General features: G+C 40.6%; 1 protein-coding gene across 1 annotated transcript in view; it reads left to right on the top strand.

Annotated features, from left to right (window-relative positions):
• PEX5L (peroxisomal biogenesis factor 5 like) overlaps positions 1-14,354 on the top strand; it is a 63,884-nt gene that overhangs the window by 21,512 nt on the left and 28,018 nt on the right. The window contains exon 4 of the mRNA XM_032224902.1: positions 13,210-13,416. Within this exon, the coding sequence (XP_032080793.1) occupies positions 13,210-13,416 (207 nt within the window). The remainder of the gene's footprint in view (positions 1-13,209; positions 13,417-14,354) is intronic.

Genomic DNA, 14,354 nt, shown 5'->3' with positions numbered 1-14,354 from the left:
CTAAATAAAGTTCACCGTTGCTTTTAAAAATTCAGTATAAATGTAAGGGGGGTGGGAATACGAGTAGCACAAAAAACTGAGTTTTGGCAAACAAGGTGTGAAGACAAGTTGCTTGGCTCCTGTTGATGTTTAGCAGGTCAGGTCAGCCTGGATAAAAATATCATGATGCCAAGAAATTTCTCTCTAGAAGAGAAAAGGACAATAATATTTTGCTTCGGTATGGAATTATGTGATTGAGCTTGATAAATTGATAGTTAAAGCTTGAACATTAATGAGTACTACTCATTAATTAAGTAGTTGACCTTTCTCTCCCCTTCTCTAACCCTAACCCTAACCCTAACCCTAACCCTAACCCTAACCCTTTCTCTCCCCTTCTCTCCCTCAGGCTTACCCCATTTATCTTATCCTATCCCCTTCTCTCCCTCAGGCTGCCCCCATTTATCCTCTCCTATCCCCTTCTCTTCCACAGGCTTGCCCCACAGAGGCCTCTTCTATCTTATCCCCTTCTCTCCCTCAGGCTGACCCCATTGATCCTCATCCCAGCATGGATGAGTCATGCGCTGACCACGCGCATGCCCAGGAGGCAGTTGGAACAGAGGTCTTTTCAGGTGGGGAAGGGGAGTAGAACGTCTAACTCTTTAGCATCATAGCGTGTTAATATAAGAAATACTAATGCTCTGTTGGTCAAAGTGAGCACCTAGAAGCGAACAGGAACAGAGTTGCCAAATTTCAAGTTTGTAGGCTTTACCGTCCTGGAGATTTCGTGATGATGCATGAGTGGTATTTCACTTATATGTATATAGATAACAGACTCGGAAGGGACCTTGGAGGTCTAGTACTCCGATCCCCTGATCAAGCAGGAGACCTTATACCATTCAAGACAAGTGGTTGCTATTTCCATACAATTTCATGGCCATTCTCTTTGCAAAGATTTCCAAGAAATCTCATTTTAAAAAAGTTAGGAGTGCATTTCTGCAAAGTCAAGAGAGAGGGATGGAGGGAGAGGGGGGGACAGAGGAAGAGAGGGAGAGAAAAAGAGATTCACAAGAAAACTGACAGTGATGGAAAAGGTGAAAGACTCATAAAAGAAATTTTAAGAGGTTCAGGAGCCATTAGTACTTCATAAAGGCAAAAGCTTTTTGCCTAAGATTTGAAGGCAATTTTACAGCAGTAAACGTACAATCTCACATTCGCCTGATGGCAACACATGAGAAAATCTTCTCCATAATAGGGGTGTCAAACTGGATTTCTTTGAGGGTCGGATCAGCATTATAGTTCTCCGCAGGCCGGCATGGGGCAGAGGTGGGTTGCCACCAGCTCGCACCAGTTCAGGTGAACCAGTAGTAGAAATTGTGACTGAGTCGCCAAACCAGTAGGGACAGCAGGCTCGCCATACCACCGAACCGATTCCCGGTTGCTGTGGCATGTTTTTTTGACATTTTTAATGCTGTGCATATGCGCAGACCTATTTACAGGCAATGCGCAAACCGTGTGCACATTGAACTGGCAGTAATGCTGGCAGAAACACACCCCTGGCGTGGAGGGGGGAACAGGGGGGAGATAGGGTGGACATCTCCTACAGTACCCTGTTGGCCAAAACGGGCCCCCACAACTCTTTTTCACCCTCCACGACCTCCTGCACTCTGCAGGAGGGACCCCATGGGACATGGGACCCCATGTACCCCGTTTTCAGCCTCCACTAACTCCAGCAGCACTCTGCCAGCCAAAAACTGGCAGAGGCACTGCAGGCTGGTCCTTTGATATTTCCAGGCAGTTTGCGGGCTGGATTTAAGCACCCTGTGGACCAGATCCGGCCCCCAGACCTTGAGTTTGACACCCCTGCTCTATAACCTTCAGATGTTACTACAAGTTGTTTTAGCCATCCTTCTCCAACCCAACTTCCTTGAGATGATCTTTGTCCTAAACTGACTGGGAAATGTGAAATTTGCAATCCAACTTATGTGGGGTGAATCAAAGAGGAGAACACTGTGGACCTATAAATTCTATGTAAGATTTTTTAAATGACCTGATACCCTCCAGTTGTCATTCTTAGAATTTCCAACCATCATGCAATCCCAACAAATCTTGGCTACAGAAGGAAAATGTAATGGCAACATCCAGTCTTCCTAAAACATTTTTGCTAGTTATTTCACTTAGCTTAGTCTAATAGAAACATAGTTGTGTTACATATTCCAAGTGAGACTGTCAAATCACATATGCATTCTGAGTGGCAAGAACCCTCTAAGGGTGTGTGTGTGTGTCTAGGGGCTGGTAAAGTTGAACCACAAACCATTTGCATGCAAGGGATGTGTTATGTATGCATCCAAATGAGCTGATTTGAATATAGGGTTGCAAATAAATTAATCTGTCCTCCCAGCTGTCATTGGGGAAATACACCTTTGCATATTGGATTCACAAACAGTATTAGGTTTAGATCGAATTTTAAGGCTATTTAGTCTTATTGCCATTCCACCCAAGGCTGGAGCTGGTTCTTGATGAAGGAAGGAAGGAAGGAAGGAAGGAAGGAAGGAAGGAAGGAAATAAAGAAAGAAAGAAAGAGGGAGGAGGGAGGAAGGAAGGAAGGAGGGAGAAAAAAGAAAAGAAATTTTGTCTGTCTTCTCATTCATTTCTGGTTTCTCCAACAATATTTGTAGTCACACATTGAATATGACCTTTATACCCTCTATTCTACATAATCAAATGAGCATGGTAGGACAATAATTTCAAAAGAGCCTCCAAAGAGGGAACCAGAAAGAATTCAATATCCCAATTAAAGGAGAAGAACACTTAAATATGACTTACTAATACTGAATGACGCAAGATACAGTATTTTAACCTTGGATATGTTGAAGGTTAAGTTTGAACAATGGATTCAAAAGTTAATGTTAAGCCTGCTTCTATAATAGATTGTGTTTTCAGATGTTATGAAAGAAGAACAAATTTTACCTGTCAAGATTGAGACAGATCTGGAAATGGATTTACAAATGACAGGCTACAAGAACGATACAGAAAAAAGATGCTACACTAGACATACGAAAGAAATCAACTGAGGTCTAAATAAAAGGGAGAGTAACCTGAATAATCTCCTTATATTGGATTTACAAGGCGGCTTGTTAAAGCCTTAAAGAATTGTGTGAAAAAGGACAAAGAAAAAAGAAGTCTATTCAAAGAGATTAAAGATCAAGTTTGTTACAAGTAGAAGAAAGGGATATAAAATTGATTTACTTGACCAAGGTTAAAATAGATATGCTGTTATTTTGCGTAACCCTTAATGGGCTTTAGCTGATCAGACTGAAATGAAAAGGTTTAGGGTTTTGTTCAGAGATAAAAGATGAGCGGCATGGTGACCTAGTGGTGAAGACATTGTCTTCTCACTCGGAAGGTTGAAAGTTCAATCCTAAGTAGCAGCAGATGTTTCTCTCTTAGATCGAAAAGAAAAAATATCTGCTGGGAACTCTTCATAGTCATCAGGAAGGGCATCCAGCCACTAAATACTCAGCTCCATCCAGTTGCCCCAACTCTCCCCCAAATTAAGGGATTGCAGTGTCATAAGAAGGGAGTCTTTTAAAAAGGGAGTTTATAAAGATAAAAAAATAGGTTATGGGAAAAAATAAATAGTTATATTTTAAGAGGTGATAAATTACTAAAATTGTTTATACTTGTGATGAAGGGGAAAATGTTTTGTTTATTATATTTATTTTCTTGTTCTTTACTGCACATTTATTTTTTTCCTTCTTTTCTGCATTTTCTATTTTTGTTTTTAATCTTTCTTTTTTTTTAGTTTGCATTTTTGGAATTGTAATTTTTAATAGTTACTTTTTTTTAAAAAGAAGTCATCCAAAAGGAAAACAATGTACGTGATTATTTTATTAGAATATAATTATTCTAATTATTTACCTGAATGGAAAGATAAGACCAGAGAATGACGAAGACATGTCAGTTTCTCTTTTTTAACTACACAGATCTTAAGCCTTGGGCCACTGCTATTTTGGGCTATAGGTCAGTCCAGTGGTGGGTTGCAGGCAGTACGCCCCTGGTGGACGCTGGACCCTGGACCCTATTGCAACGGGATCCGGAACCCACCACTGGGTCAGTCCTTTTGTAAGATTCAATCCAAGGGTTGGCTTCAAAAATTTCAGCAATGGGTTCTGTGCCTGATTTCTGTGTGGGCGTGGCCATGGTGGGCATGGCCTACTCAGCCTCCTGCACCATGGCAGCCGGGGGGGGGGTGGTGTTTTCATCTTCTCCAGGCCTGGAGGCTTTCCTCGAGCCCCTGGGGAGGGTGAAAACTTCCTCCCCCAGGCTTCAGAGACCTTCTGGGAGGCCATTTCCCCCCTCTCCCTGAGCCTCCAGGTGGGCCCTGCACTTACCTTACATCCAAAATGGGCTGCGTGGGGACTCCTGGGAGGGGAGGATGGGCAGAACCGCCAGGGGTAGGGTTTGGAGGTTCTCTGAACCGGCCACAACGTTAGCCATGGGTTCTTCTGAACCCGTAGCAGCCCACCCCTGATTCAATCCCTTGCCATTGCCTACTTGATTCCAGCCTTTTAATAATAGTATACATACATAGATAGTCCTCAACTTGCAACAGTTCCTTGCAACAGTTATAACAGCACTGGAAAAAAGTGGAGTTTATGACTGTTTGTTGCAGTTACAATCTTTGCAGCCTTCCCCATGGCCATGGGATCAAAATCCAGATGTTTGGCAACTGGTTCATACTTATGACCGTTGCAGCATCCCACGGTCATGTGATCACGTTTTGTGATCTTCTGACAAGCAAAGACAGTGGGGAAGCCAGATTCACTTAGCAAACCAGGTTACTGACTTAACCAACTGCAGCGATTCACTCAACAACGGTGGCAAGAAATATCATAAAATGGGGGCAAAACTCACTTAACAAATGTGAACAACAGAAATTGGGGGCTCAATTGTGGTCGTGGACTACCTGTTGTATCCTTCCTTGCTGATTCCTGATACTGAAATTTTGCTGTACATTGACACAACTAACACTTAATCATGTCAGGCTTCTATTTAACACTTCTAAACAAAACAAAACAGAACAGAACAGAATAGAATAGAATAGGGCAGGACAGAACAGAGTAGAACAGAACAGAATTTGTTTCTCCCTTCCAACAATCCCCTCTTCTACTTCCCCTCCCCCTCAGCCATTCCTTTCTCCCCTTCCCACCATCTCACCCTCCTTACATTCCCTTCTCACTCCCTCTTAATTCCCCCCTCTTCTTTCCCTCTACACCTCACTTCGGTGTATTTCTAGTATTCATTGGTCTATTTGTTTTGTACTAAAACAAAAGAAAAATAAAAGGAAAAGAAAGAAGAAAAGAAAAAAAAGGAAAAAAAAGCAACAGTATCCAAGTGCATTCATTGTTCTGAAAATTGAGTCTGTATTTCCACCCTCCCCCCCACCCACCCCCTGAACCCCCCTCCCTGACCCCCTTCCGACTTCCCAGGTCCCATTCCCGGCATCGTTCTTTATCAAGCAAAGTCTGGAGTATATTGAAACCAAATAGATTAGAAGTTACAAAATAATAATAATTTAAAAAAAAAATAAAGAACAAAAAAGAAAAGAATAATAAAAAGAAAAAAAGGGGGGGGGAACCCCCCCCCAAGAAAGAGAAGTCAATATACTCTCTAACATTAAACTCAGCTTCTCATTATTTTTAAAATCTTAAACAATGTCTTTACCTGCTTCCGCATATAAATTCTAAACCTTCCATCCTGCCTTTACCCGTGTCCGCATATATATTTTATCCTCATCCATTGCTCCTCTCATATTTACTCCACCCTCGTGTAGACTCTCCAGATAATCTTTCTTAACCTTGTATTCAAATAACAATTTATACAAAAATCAGCTTACATTCTGGATCAAGGTAATCTAATTGAACTTTCACTACCCTTCCATCCGACTCCATTCATCCCAAACCACAATCCAAGAAAACTATGATCTCCGCTCTCCTCGCCCCAAAGAATAGATCATGCGCAGTTTAAATTAAGATTCAAACAAGTCTTATATAAGTCCCATACAATATATGTCCAAATTCAGCACCACTTCTTTCAGTCTCAATATCTCTTCATCGGTATACAGCTTTGTCATTTTATACCAGACAGGAGTCCTGAAATTTTATTCAAATTAAAGATTTAAGAAGTATTTTAAAGGCATAGCTGGATCTTTATTCTTTACTCTTCTGCCCTTCTGGAAGGGGAAAGCAACACCCTCCGCCTTGTAGCCACGTGTCCCGCTGCTTATCTTCTCCTTCTCCTTGTCTTTCTCCAAGTCCGGGTGAATCAGGAAGTCCCGCCTTCAGAGTTTTGTAGTAAAAATCTCGGGCTTCGCAAACAGAATTGAGACGATATTTTTGGTTCTCAAATGTGACTGTGATACCAGATGGCACTTCCCATTTATATTGTATCTGAGAATCTCTGAGTTTTTCAGTTAAGAAAGTGTAGTCTCTCCTTGCTCTTAATATTTGAGATGGTATTTCTTTAAAAACAATCAAGTCCTGTCCATCGATTCGCAGCCTGTTATTGTAAAACTTCTGTATTATCGCATTTCTGGATTCTCTTGTGGTGAAATATATAATTATGTCCCTTGGAAGCTGTCGTTGTTTTGCTACACACGAGTTCTGGCGATAAATTTTTTGAATCTGCCAGTCAAAGTTAAATCCCGGACTTCCCACCGAACGTCTGAAAGCCTCAAAAAAGGTCTGTTTCAAATTCTCCTGTTCCTTTTCACGCAATCCTCTGACTCTTATTGCAAACGCAGTCTTATTGTAATTTATCATAACGAGTTGTTTTTGAGCATTTTCAACTTCCTGTTGTAACGTTTGAATTTTAGATGTCAAATTAGAATTAGTTTTTTCCAAAAGTTCCAATTTGTCCTCCATTTCAGAAACATAATCTGTCATAACAGTCATAACTCTGATCGTATCTTCCCTTGTTTGAGCAATCTTGGCGTCCAGTTTATCATATAAGTCCGATAAAAGTTGTTTAATTTCCTGTCTGAACTCTTTAAGGGTTTCAAAAAGAAATTCTTGCATTAAGAGATCTCCAGTAGAGGGCGTGGGAGGCAAGGGCAGCGATTTTGTAACAATTTCTTGAGATGTATTATTAAGGAAACGCTTAGACTGCTTCGATTTGGGAGCCATTATAAAAAACGCACAAACAAATAAGCAAACAAACAAGGTCTCTGCTCCCCTCGGTTTTAAATGGGATACTATTTATAGACTTTTAACAGTTAATAAGGAGAAGTCTTCAGGAGAATAGAGCTGATTGAGTGTGTCATATATCAAACGCAGAAGCTATAAAATCGCCATCTTGTAACGCAGCTGGATAAGAAAGCCTTTTACAAAATTGAAGCTGGTATTTTGAATAGTAATAAGAAAAAAATTTACAACTTCAAGTTAATATTTGGTTTTGAGGCCATTTCAAAATGAACAGAATTTGAACAGAATTTGTTATTGGCCAAGTTTGATTGGATGCACAAGGAATTTGTCTTTGGAGCATATGCTCTCAGTGTGCATAAAAGAAAAGATACATTCAACACGAATCATAAGGTACAAAACTTAATGATAGTCATAGAGTACAAATAAGCAATCAAATCATATTAGGAAACAATGAATATAAACCGTGATTGCTATTTATAGAATTAGCTCAATGAGATTTGGACAAACTGAAAAAGTGCTTATAATAGGACTCAGGTTGTACTGTAATATACCTGTATCTACCCCCTTATTTCTGCTTGAAGCACATTATACTCTGTAAGCAAACTTTGAGCATAACTTGTTGTAATCGAACTATATAGTTTTAGGGTTCACTTAAAACTACTGCAGATGACAATTAACACAAAGCAAGGAATATGCAATTATAATATCTCTAATTCTCTCTAATTTCACTGGTTTAAAAATCAAAGACTTTCAATATGATGGGAAAGAGTAATACAAATCCTTTCTGCTCAATCTCTTTGCTGCTGAAAATCACATTCCATGACTGTGTTTATTCAAGATTTATGTATTATTTGTCATTTATTTTAAAATTTTATATTGCCGCCTACTCGCACATGGCAACTCAAAGCAGCTTACAGGGATACAAAAACAGCATATGAAAGAAATAAAAAGAATAAAAAGGAAAATATTAACATAATAATCTTAACCATCCCAAATTAAAGAGATAACAGTTACATACACACCACATGTTTGGGTATTAACTACAGATTGATTTTTATTTCTGCATGTTGAGTGACTCCAATCAACTTAATATTTGGATCGAGTGGCTGTGCTTATGACCCACTTAAACCAAGTTACAGCATCAACTCATTTTCTTAGTTCTCAAAATGCATGAAACCATAGACTGAACAAATCAGATCATTGCACATTAAACCACATACACAAACCTTGACAAAATTAGACATAGTGTGTTGTGCAAGTGTTTCTGCTAAGTCATTACCACCCCTCCTAAGTAAATTGGATCAAGTGGATTGGCTAAATCATTACCAACCATGATTACCGTATTTATCGGCGTATAACACGCACCGGCGTATAACACGCACCCCCCATTTTAACACAAAAATTTGAGTAAAAATTTTTTACAATACAAGTAATTAAATGAAGACTAAAATAAGTGTTTTGGCATATTGAGCTTTTTATATTTCTTTCTAATATTTCTTCCTTAGTTGAGAACTTCCTCCTCAGCTTACTTACGCATTAACTGTTTGTTGCTTTTATGGTTTATTCATTCACTGCTCCATCTTCAGTTTTTTTCACAGGGGGAGGGCTTCCTTCCTTCCTTCCCTCCCTCCCTCCACTCCTTTGGGCACCAATTTTGATCCAATTCTCTCTCTCTCTCTCTCTCTCACACACACACACACGTTCTTTGGGGGGGGTTGAATTACTCCGCCTCACTGCGCAAAGTCGGCTCAGCATGTGTTCGGCCCACACTTACGCCGAATCAAATCCGCGGCCGGCGGGACCAAGGCAGGGGTTGCATTTCAAAGCCGCCAGTCCTCTTGCTTCTTCTCCTTCACCAGCAAAGCTCCCGCTGGCTTCCCGGCCCATGGCTTTGGCGTCTCTCCCTCCACGCGGAGCACCTGAGCTGGCTCCCGCGTTATCCCTCCCCCTTCCTCCTCTGCCTCAAAAGCACGGCAGAGGAGGAAGGGGGAGGGATAACGCGGGAGCCAGCTCAGGTGCTCCGCGTGGAGGGAGAGACGCCAAAGCCATGGGCCGGGAAGCCAGCGGGAGCTTTGCTGGTGAAGGAGAAGAAGCAAGAGGACTGGCGGCTCATCAAAACAAGTCTGGGGAGGTCCTTTGCGGGCGGCCAGTTCTAGCCGCCTGCAAAGGACTTCCCCACGTTTGCTTTGGTAGAAATCTCTGCGCGGCAGTTAGAAACCTCTGCGCGGGGATTTCTTTTTATGTGCGCGGCCGCGCAGGCGCGGAACAGTGATCATGGGCGCCGGTGAATCAGCTGGAGCAGGCAGTTTGGGACCCGGCGTATAACACGCAGTATCGGCGTATAACACGCAGGCAGGGTTTAAGCTTGCAATTTTAGTTTTAAAACTGCGTGTTATACGCCGATAAATACGGTAAGTATATTGGATTAAGGGGGTTGTCTAAGTCATTACCAACCATGATGAAGTAGGTTGGATTAAGTGAGTTGGCTAAATCATTAACAACCGTGATTAAGTAGTTTGGATTAAGTGAGCTGCCAAGGTCCTTCCCAACCATGATTAATTAGGTTGGCATGATGTATAAGTTCCATGTATCAAGCCAACCCCCAAAACAAGGGAATTTTATAAGAGCTTGGTTAAGAAATGAGGATGGCTGGACAATCTTCAAAACCACAAAGACCTTGGCCTTCAATCAAAATTGCTAATGAGCACCTAAAAATATGTGGCCTCTGTGTTGCTCTTGCAACGGCCTCTTTCTTTTAAATTGCTTACTTCATAATCTCCAATGCAGAACTTTGAGTGAATATTTTGACATTGGCCATGTTGCCAAGCTTAAACCAGACATGACAAATGTCTTCCTGTAATGGAAAACAAAATCCCAAATTTGAGAACGCTGAAGTCCTTTCCCACCCCGCAAAGAAAGCCAGTCAACACCGACCATAAGATTTAAAGCCTTCCATTGAAATAACAAGCCTTAAACATTTTCATTTTTGGATCATTCTCATGCCTAAGGAGATGGGTTTGAAACAGAGGTGGGTTGCTCCTGGTTCGGCCCAGATTGGGAAAACCAGTAGTAGTGGTGGTGGGAGGCTCCGCCCACCTGCCCACTTCTGTGCATGTGCAGAAGGGTTGCGTGCCAGTGCGCACAAGCAAACCAATAGTAAAAAAATTAGACTAACCCTAACCCTAACCCTAGCCCTAACCCTAACCCACCACTGTTTTTGAAAGATTAAAAAAGTATAAAGAGAAAACTAGAAGTGAAATAAAAATTACATAATTCACAGCACAGATTTTATTAATCCTATCTTTAGTCCTAGATAATTATCTGCCTGGACATTCCTAATTAATGCAAACACTTAAAATATGTGGAAAATGAAAATGTTCATTAAATGTTATGAGCAACAATTGGTTCAGTTTTTCATTTGGAATCTTATCGGTGTGCTTTTATTGAATCCTTCAGTCTCCTTAACAAGACACTGCTTTGTGCAGCCATTTTATCATGTTTCTACATTAATTTAAGTCCCTTCTGAAATAGTAGGAAATCACCAGCTGACCAAATGTGAGGAAAAGTATTGATAATTAAGGACTCGTGGCTGGGATCACATCCATGGACACTTTTGGGTCTCCCTCAGTGCTTCTATTGTCTTGAGGTATCAGAATTAGGGTTAAAGCAAGAAATTTCATTTGGCTAGCACTCTCAAAGGACCTCAGATTTTACTTTCCTCGGTTCCAAGATCACCACAGATGGGGACTGCAGCCAAGAAATTAAAAGACGCTTGTTCCTGGGGAGGAAAGCTATGGCAAATCTAGACAGCATACTAAAAAGCAGAGACATCACCCTGCCAACAAAAGTGTGTATAGTCAAGGCTATGGTTTTCCCAGTTGCAATGTATGGCTGTGAAAGTTGGACCATAAGGAAGGCTGAGCATCAAAGAATGGAGATCTTTGAACTATGGTGCTGGAGAAGACTCTTGCAAGTCCCTTGGACTGCAAGGTGATCAAACCAGTCAGTCCTAGAAGATATCAACCCTGACTGCTCTTTAGAAGGCCAGATCCTGAAGATGAAACTCAAATACTTTGGTCACCTAATGAGAAGGAAGGACTCACTGGAGAAGAGCCTGATGCTGGGAAAGATGGAGGGCAAAAGAAGAAAGGGATGACAGAGAATGAGGTGGCTGGATGGAGTTCCCGAAGCAGTAGGCCTGAGCTTAATGGACTCCAGAGGATGGTAGAGGACAGGAAGGCCTGGAGGAACATTGTCCATAGGGTTGTGATGGGTCAGACACGACATCACAACTAACAACAACAACAACTCAAAGGACCTCAGCAAGTGGCCGTATCCGGATGAGGTATCACTCTTAGAAGCTAAGAGAATCTCCTGATTGGTATTTTAATAGGAAAAATTCCAGTGTGTTTGGTGGCTACACTGGGAAATCACAGGAGGAGAGAGTGGCAAACCATCTGAATACATTTTAGGACAACCATACTACGGTATCAGGTTTATCGAAGAGATTATTTGAATTACCTGGAGCAAAGAAAAAATAATAATTAAAAGAAGAATGGTTGATTTTGATTAGTGGGGTACAAATTAATAGAGCCCCTGAGCTGATCCCCTTATGTAAATCATTAGTGCAGAACCTCTACGAGCTGGAAAGTATAAAAAGTAAATATGGTAATTTTTCTTGAAATATAAAAAATAAATGTGGTAATTTTTCTTGAAATATAAAAAATAAATGTGGTAATTTTTCTTGAAATATAAAAAGTAAATGTGGTAATATTTCTTGAAATATAAAAAGTAAATGCAATTTTTCTTGAAATATAAAAAGTAAATGTGGTAATTTTTCCTGAAATATAAAAAGTAAATATGGTAATTTTTCTTTAAATATAAAAAGTAAATGCAATTTTTCTTGAAATATAAAAAGTAAATGTGGTAATTTTTCCTGAAATATAAAAAGTAAATATGGTAATTTTTCTTGAAATATAAAAAGTAAATGCAATTTTTCTTGAAATATAAAAAGTAAATGTGGTAATTTTTCTTGAAATATAAAAAGTAAATGCAATTTTTCTTGAAATATAAAAAGTAAATGTGGTAATTTTTCCTGAAATATAAAAAGTAAATATGGTAATTTGTCTTGAAATATAAAAAGTAAATGTGGTAATTTTTCCTGAAATATAAAAAGTAAATGTGGTAATTTTTCTTGAAATATAAAAAGTAAATGTGGTAATTTTTCCTGAAATATAAGAAGTAAATGTGGTAATTTTTCCTGAAATATAAAAAGTAAATGTGGTAATTTTTCTTGAAATATAAAAAGTAAATGCAATTTTTCTTGAAATATAAAAAGTAAATGTAGTATTTTTTCTCAAAATATAAAAAGTAAATGTGGTAATTTTGTGGGCTATAATAAATGAAAATCATATGTGTAAGCAGGGAATTCATTTAGAGAGTCACCATTCTTTCCTACAGACCATGTTTTTTCAATCCAAACTTGAAATACAGGAATCTACCCTCCCTTGCCAACAGAAATGCACACACACACAAACACGGACACAACCACACACCCACACCCACCCACCCACACACACACACACACACACACACACACACACATGCACACACTTAATTATCCCATGTTACCAGTGGTGGGATTCAAATTTTTCACTATGGGTTCTGTGAGCGTGGCTTGGTGGATGTGGCATGGCTTAGTGGGCGTGGCAGGGGAAGGTTACTGCAAAATCCCATTCCCTCCCAATCAGCTTTGACTCCAGAGGCAGAGAAAAGATGGGGGCGGGGCCAGTCAGAGGTGGTATTTGCCGGTTCTCCAAAATATCCGCTACCGGTTCTCCAGAACTGGTCAGAACCTGCTGAATACCACCTCTGATACACACACATAATTATCCCATGTTACATTTAGTTTGGATTCCACCTTAACAAAGACAAGGGAAACTCAGCATATTTTTTTCAAACATTGGAGTTACAAAGCATTGCGAAGGTATTAAAATGACTCTCTCTTTTCACAATGGTCCTGTGTTAGTCCTTTCAACAGGTCTGGATCTCCTCGACCTCAGTGAACCTGTTTCCCAAACCCAAAGCAAAGTGAAGAAGTGGGAGAATTCCTCAAGAAGGGAAAGCTTGAAAGGATCGACCCTCAGAAGAAAGACGGGCAAACCAGATCTTATCTTTGTGGACACCGAACAAAAGATCCAACCACTCAAGGGTCCAGAGAAATCATTGGATTTAGGTATGTAGTTTTTACCTGCAACAGGGACCATGATCAGGAAGACGGTAGACAGAGCATGGTATTGCTAGACATATCCACCATCTTTAGGGGCAGCGATGGCCCAGTGGTTAAAAAGACTGAGCTTATCAGCGGGAAAGCTGACAGCCCAGGTTGGAGACCCAAGTGCCGCATGACAGGGTGATCTCCCATTACATGTCCCAGCTCCTGCCAACCTAGCAATTCAAAAGCATGCAAATGCAAGTAGATAAATAGGTACCATTTCGGTGGGAAGGTAATGGTGTTCCATGTGCCTCATGCTGGCCAAATGACCATGTAAGTATCTTTGGACAACAGCACCTCCCTGGGCTAGGAAACAGAGATGAATACTGCCTCCCTTCTGCACATTTGTGTGGTCTTCCATGCATGCACTTTGCTCGCACACACAGCTTGTATGTATATGTGCGGCTTAGAAAACATGGCGAAATAGAATGACATAGAGCCAGGGCGGGTGGGTGTGCCACCCGCAGGTCGCCCCTACCAGTTCGCCCGAATCGGTCTGAACCAACTGAATACCACACTGCCTGGTACCCTTCAGATGGGCTAGATTAGAAGTCCCATGTTTTTGTCTAGGGGAGGATGCTGGGAGTTGTAGTTCAACACATGTAGAAGGGATCCAGCTGGAAGAAGCAGCATACAAAATGCTGGACCTTCACAGTTGTGGCCTCTAATGATCTACAGCTCTTCTAAGGTTCTTCTTCTCCAGCTGGTTTTATGGATCAGGGGAAAAAGTCGTTCTTTTTCAGAGAATATCTTCAAGTTGTTACTCTGTTTATCTGCTGACCTTTGAAATTACTTCACTGTGTTCACACAAGCTTAACCAACCTGTTAAATTAAGTGTACATTTTCTAAATGTATACATTATACTCCCACCGCACTATCAAACTGTCTAGTAAGGCTGT

The sequence above is a fragment of the Thamnophis elegans genome, chromosome 10 (assembly GCF_009769535.1).
Source record: "Thamnophis elegans isolate rThaEle1 chromosome 10, rThaEle1.pri, whole genome shotgun sequence".
NCBI lineage: Eukaryota > Metazoa > Chordata > Lepidosauria > Squamata > Colubridae > Thamnophis > Thamnophis elegans.
This window is presented reverse-complemented; position numbering and strand designations above follow the sequence as displayed.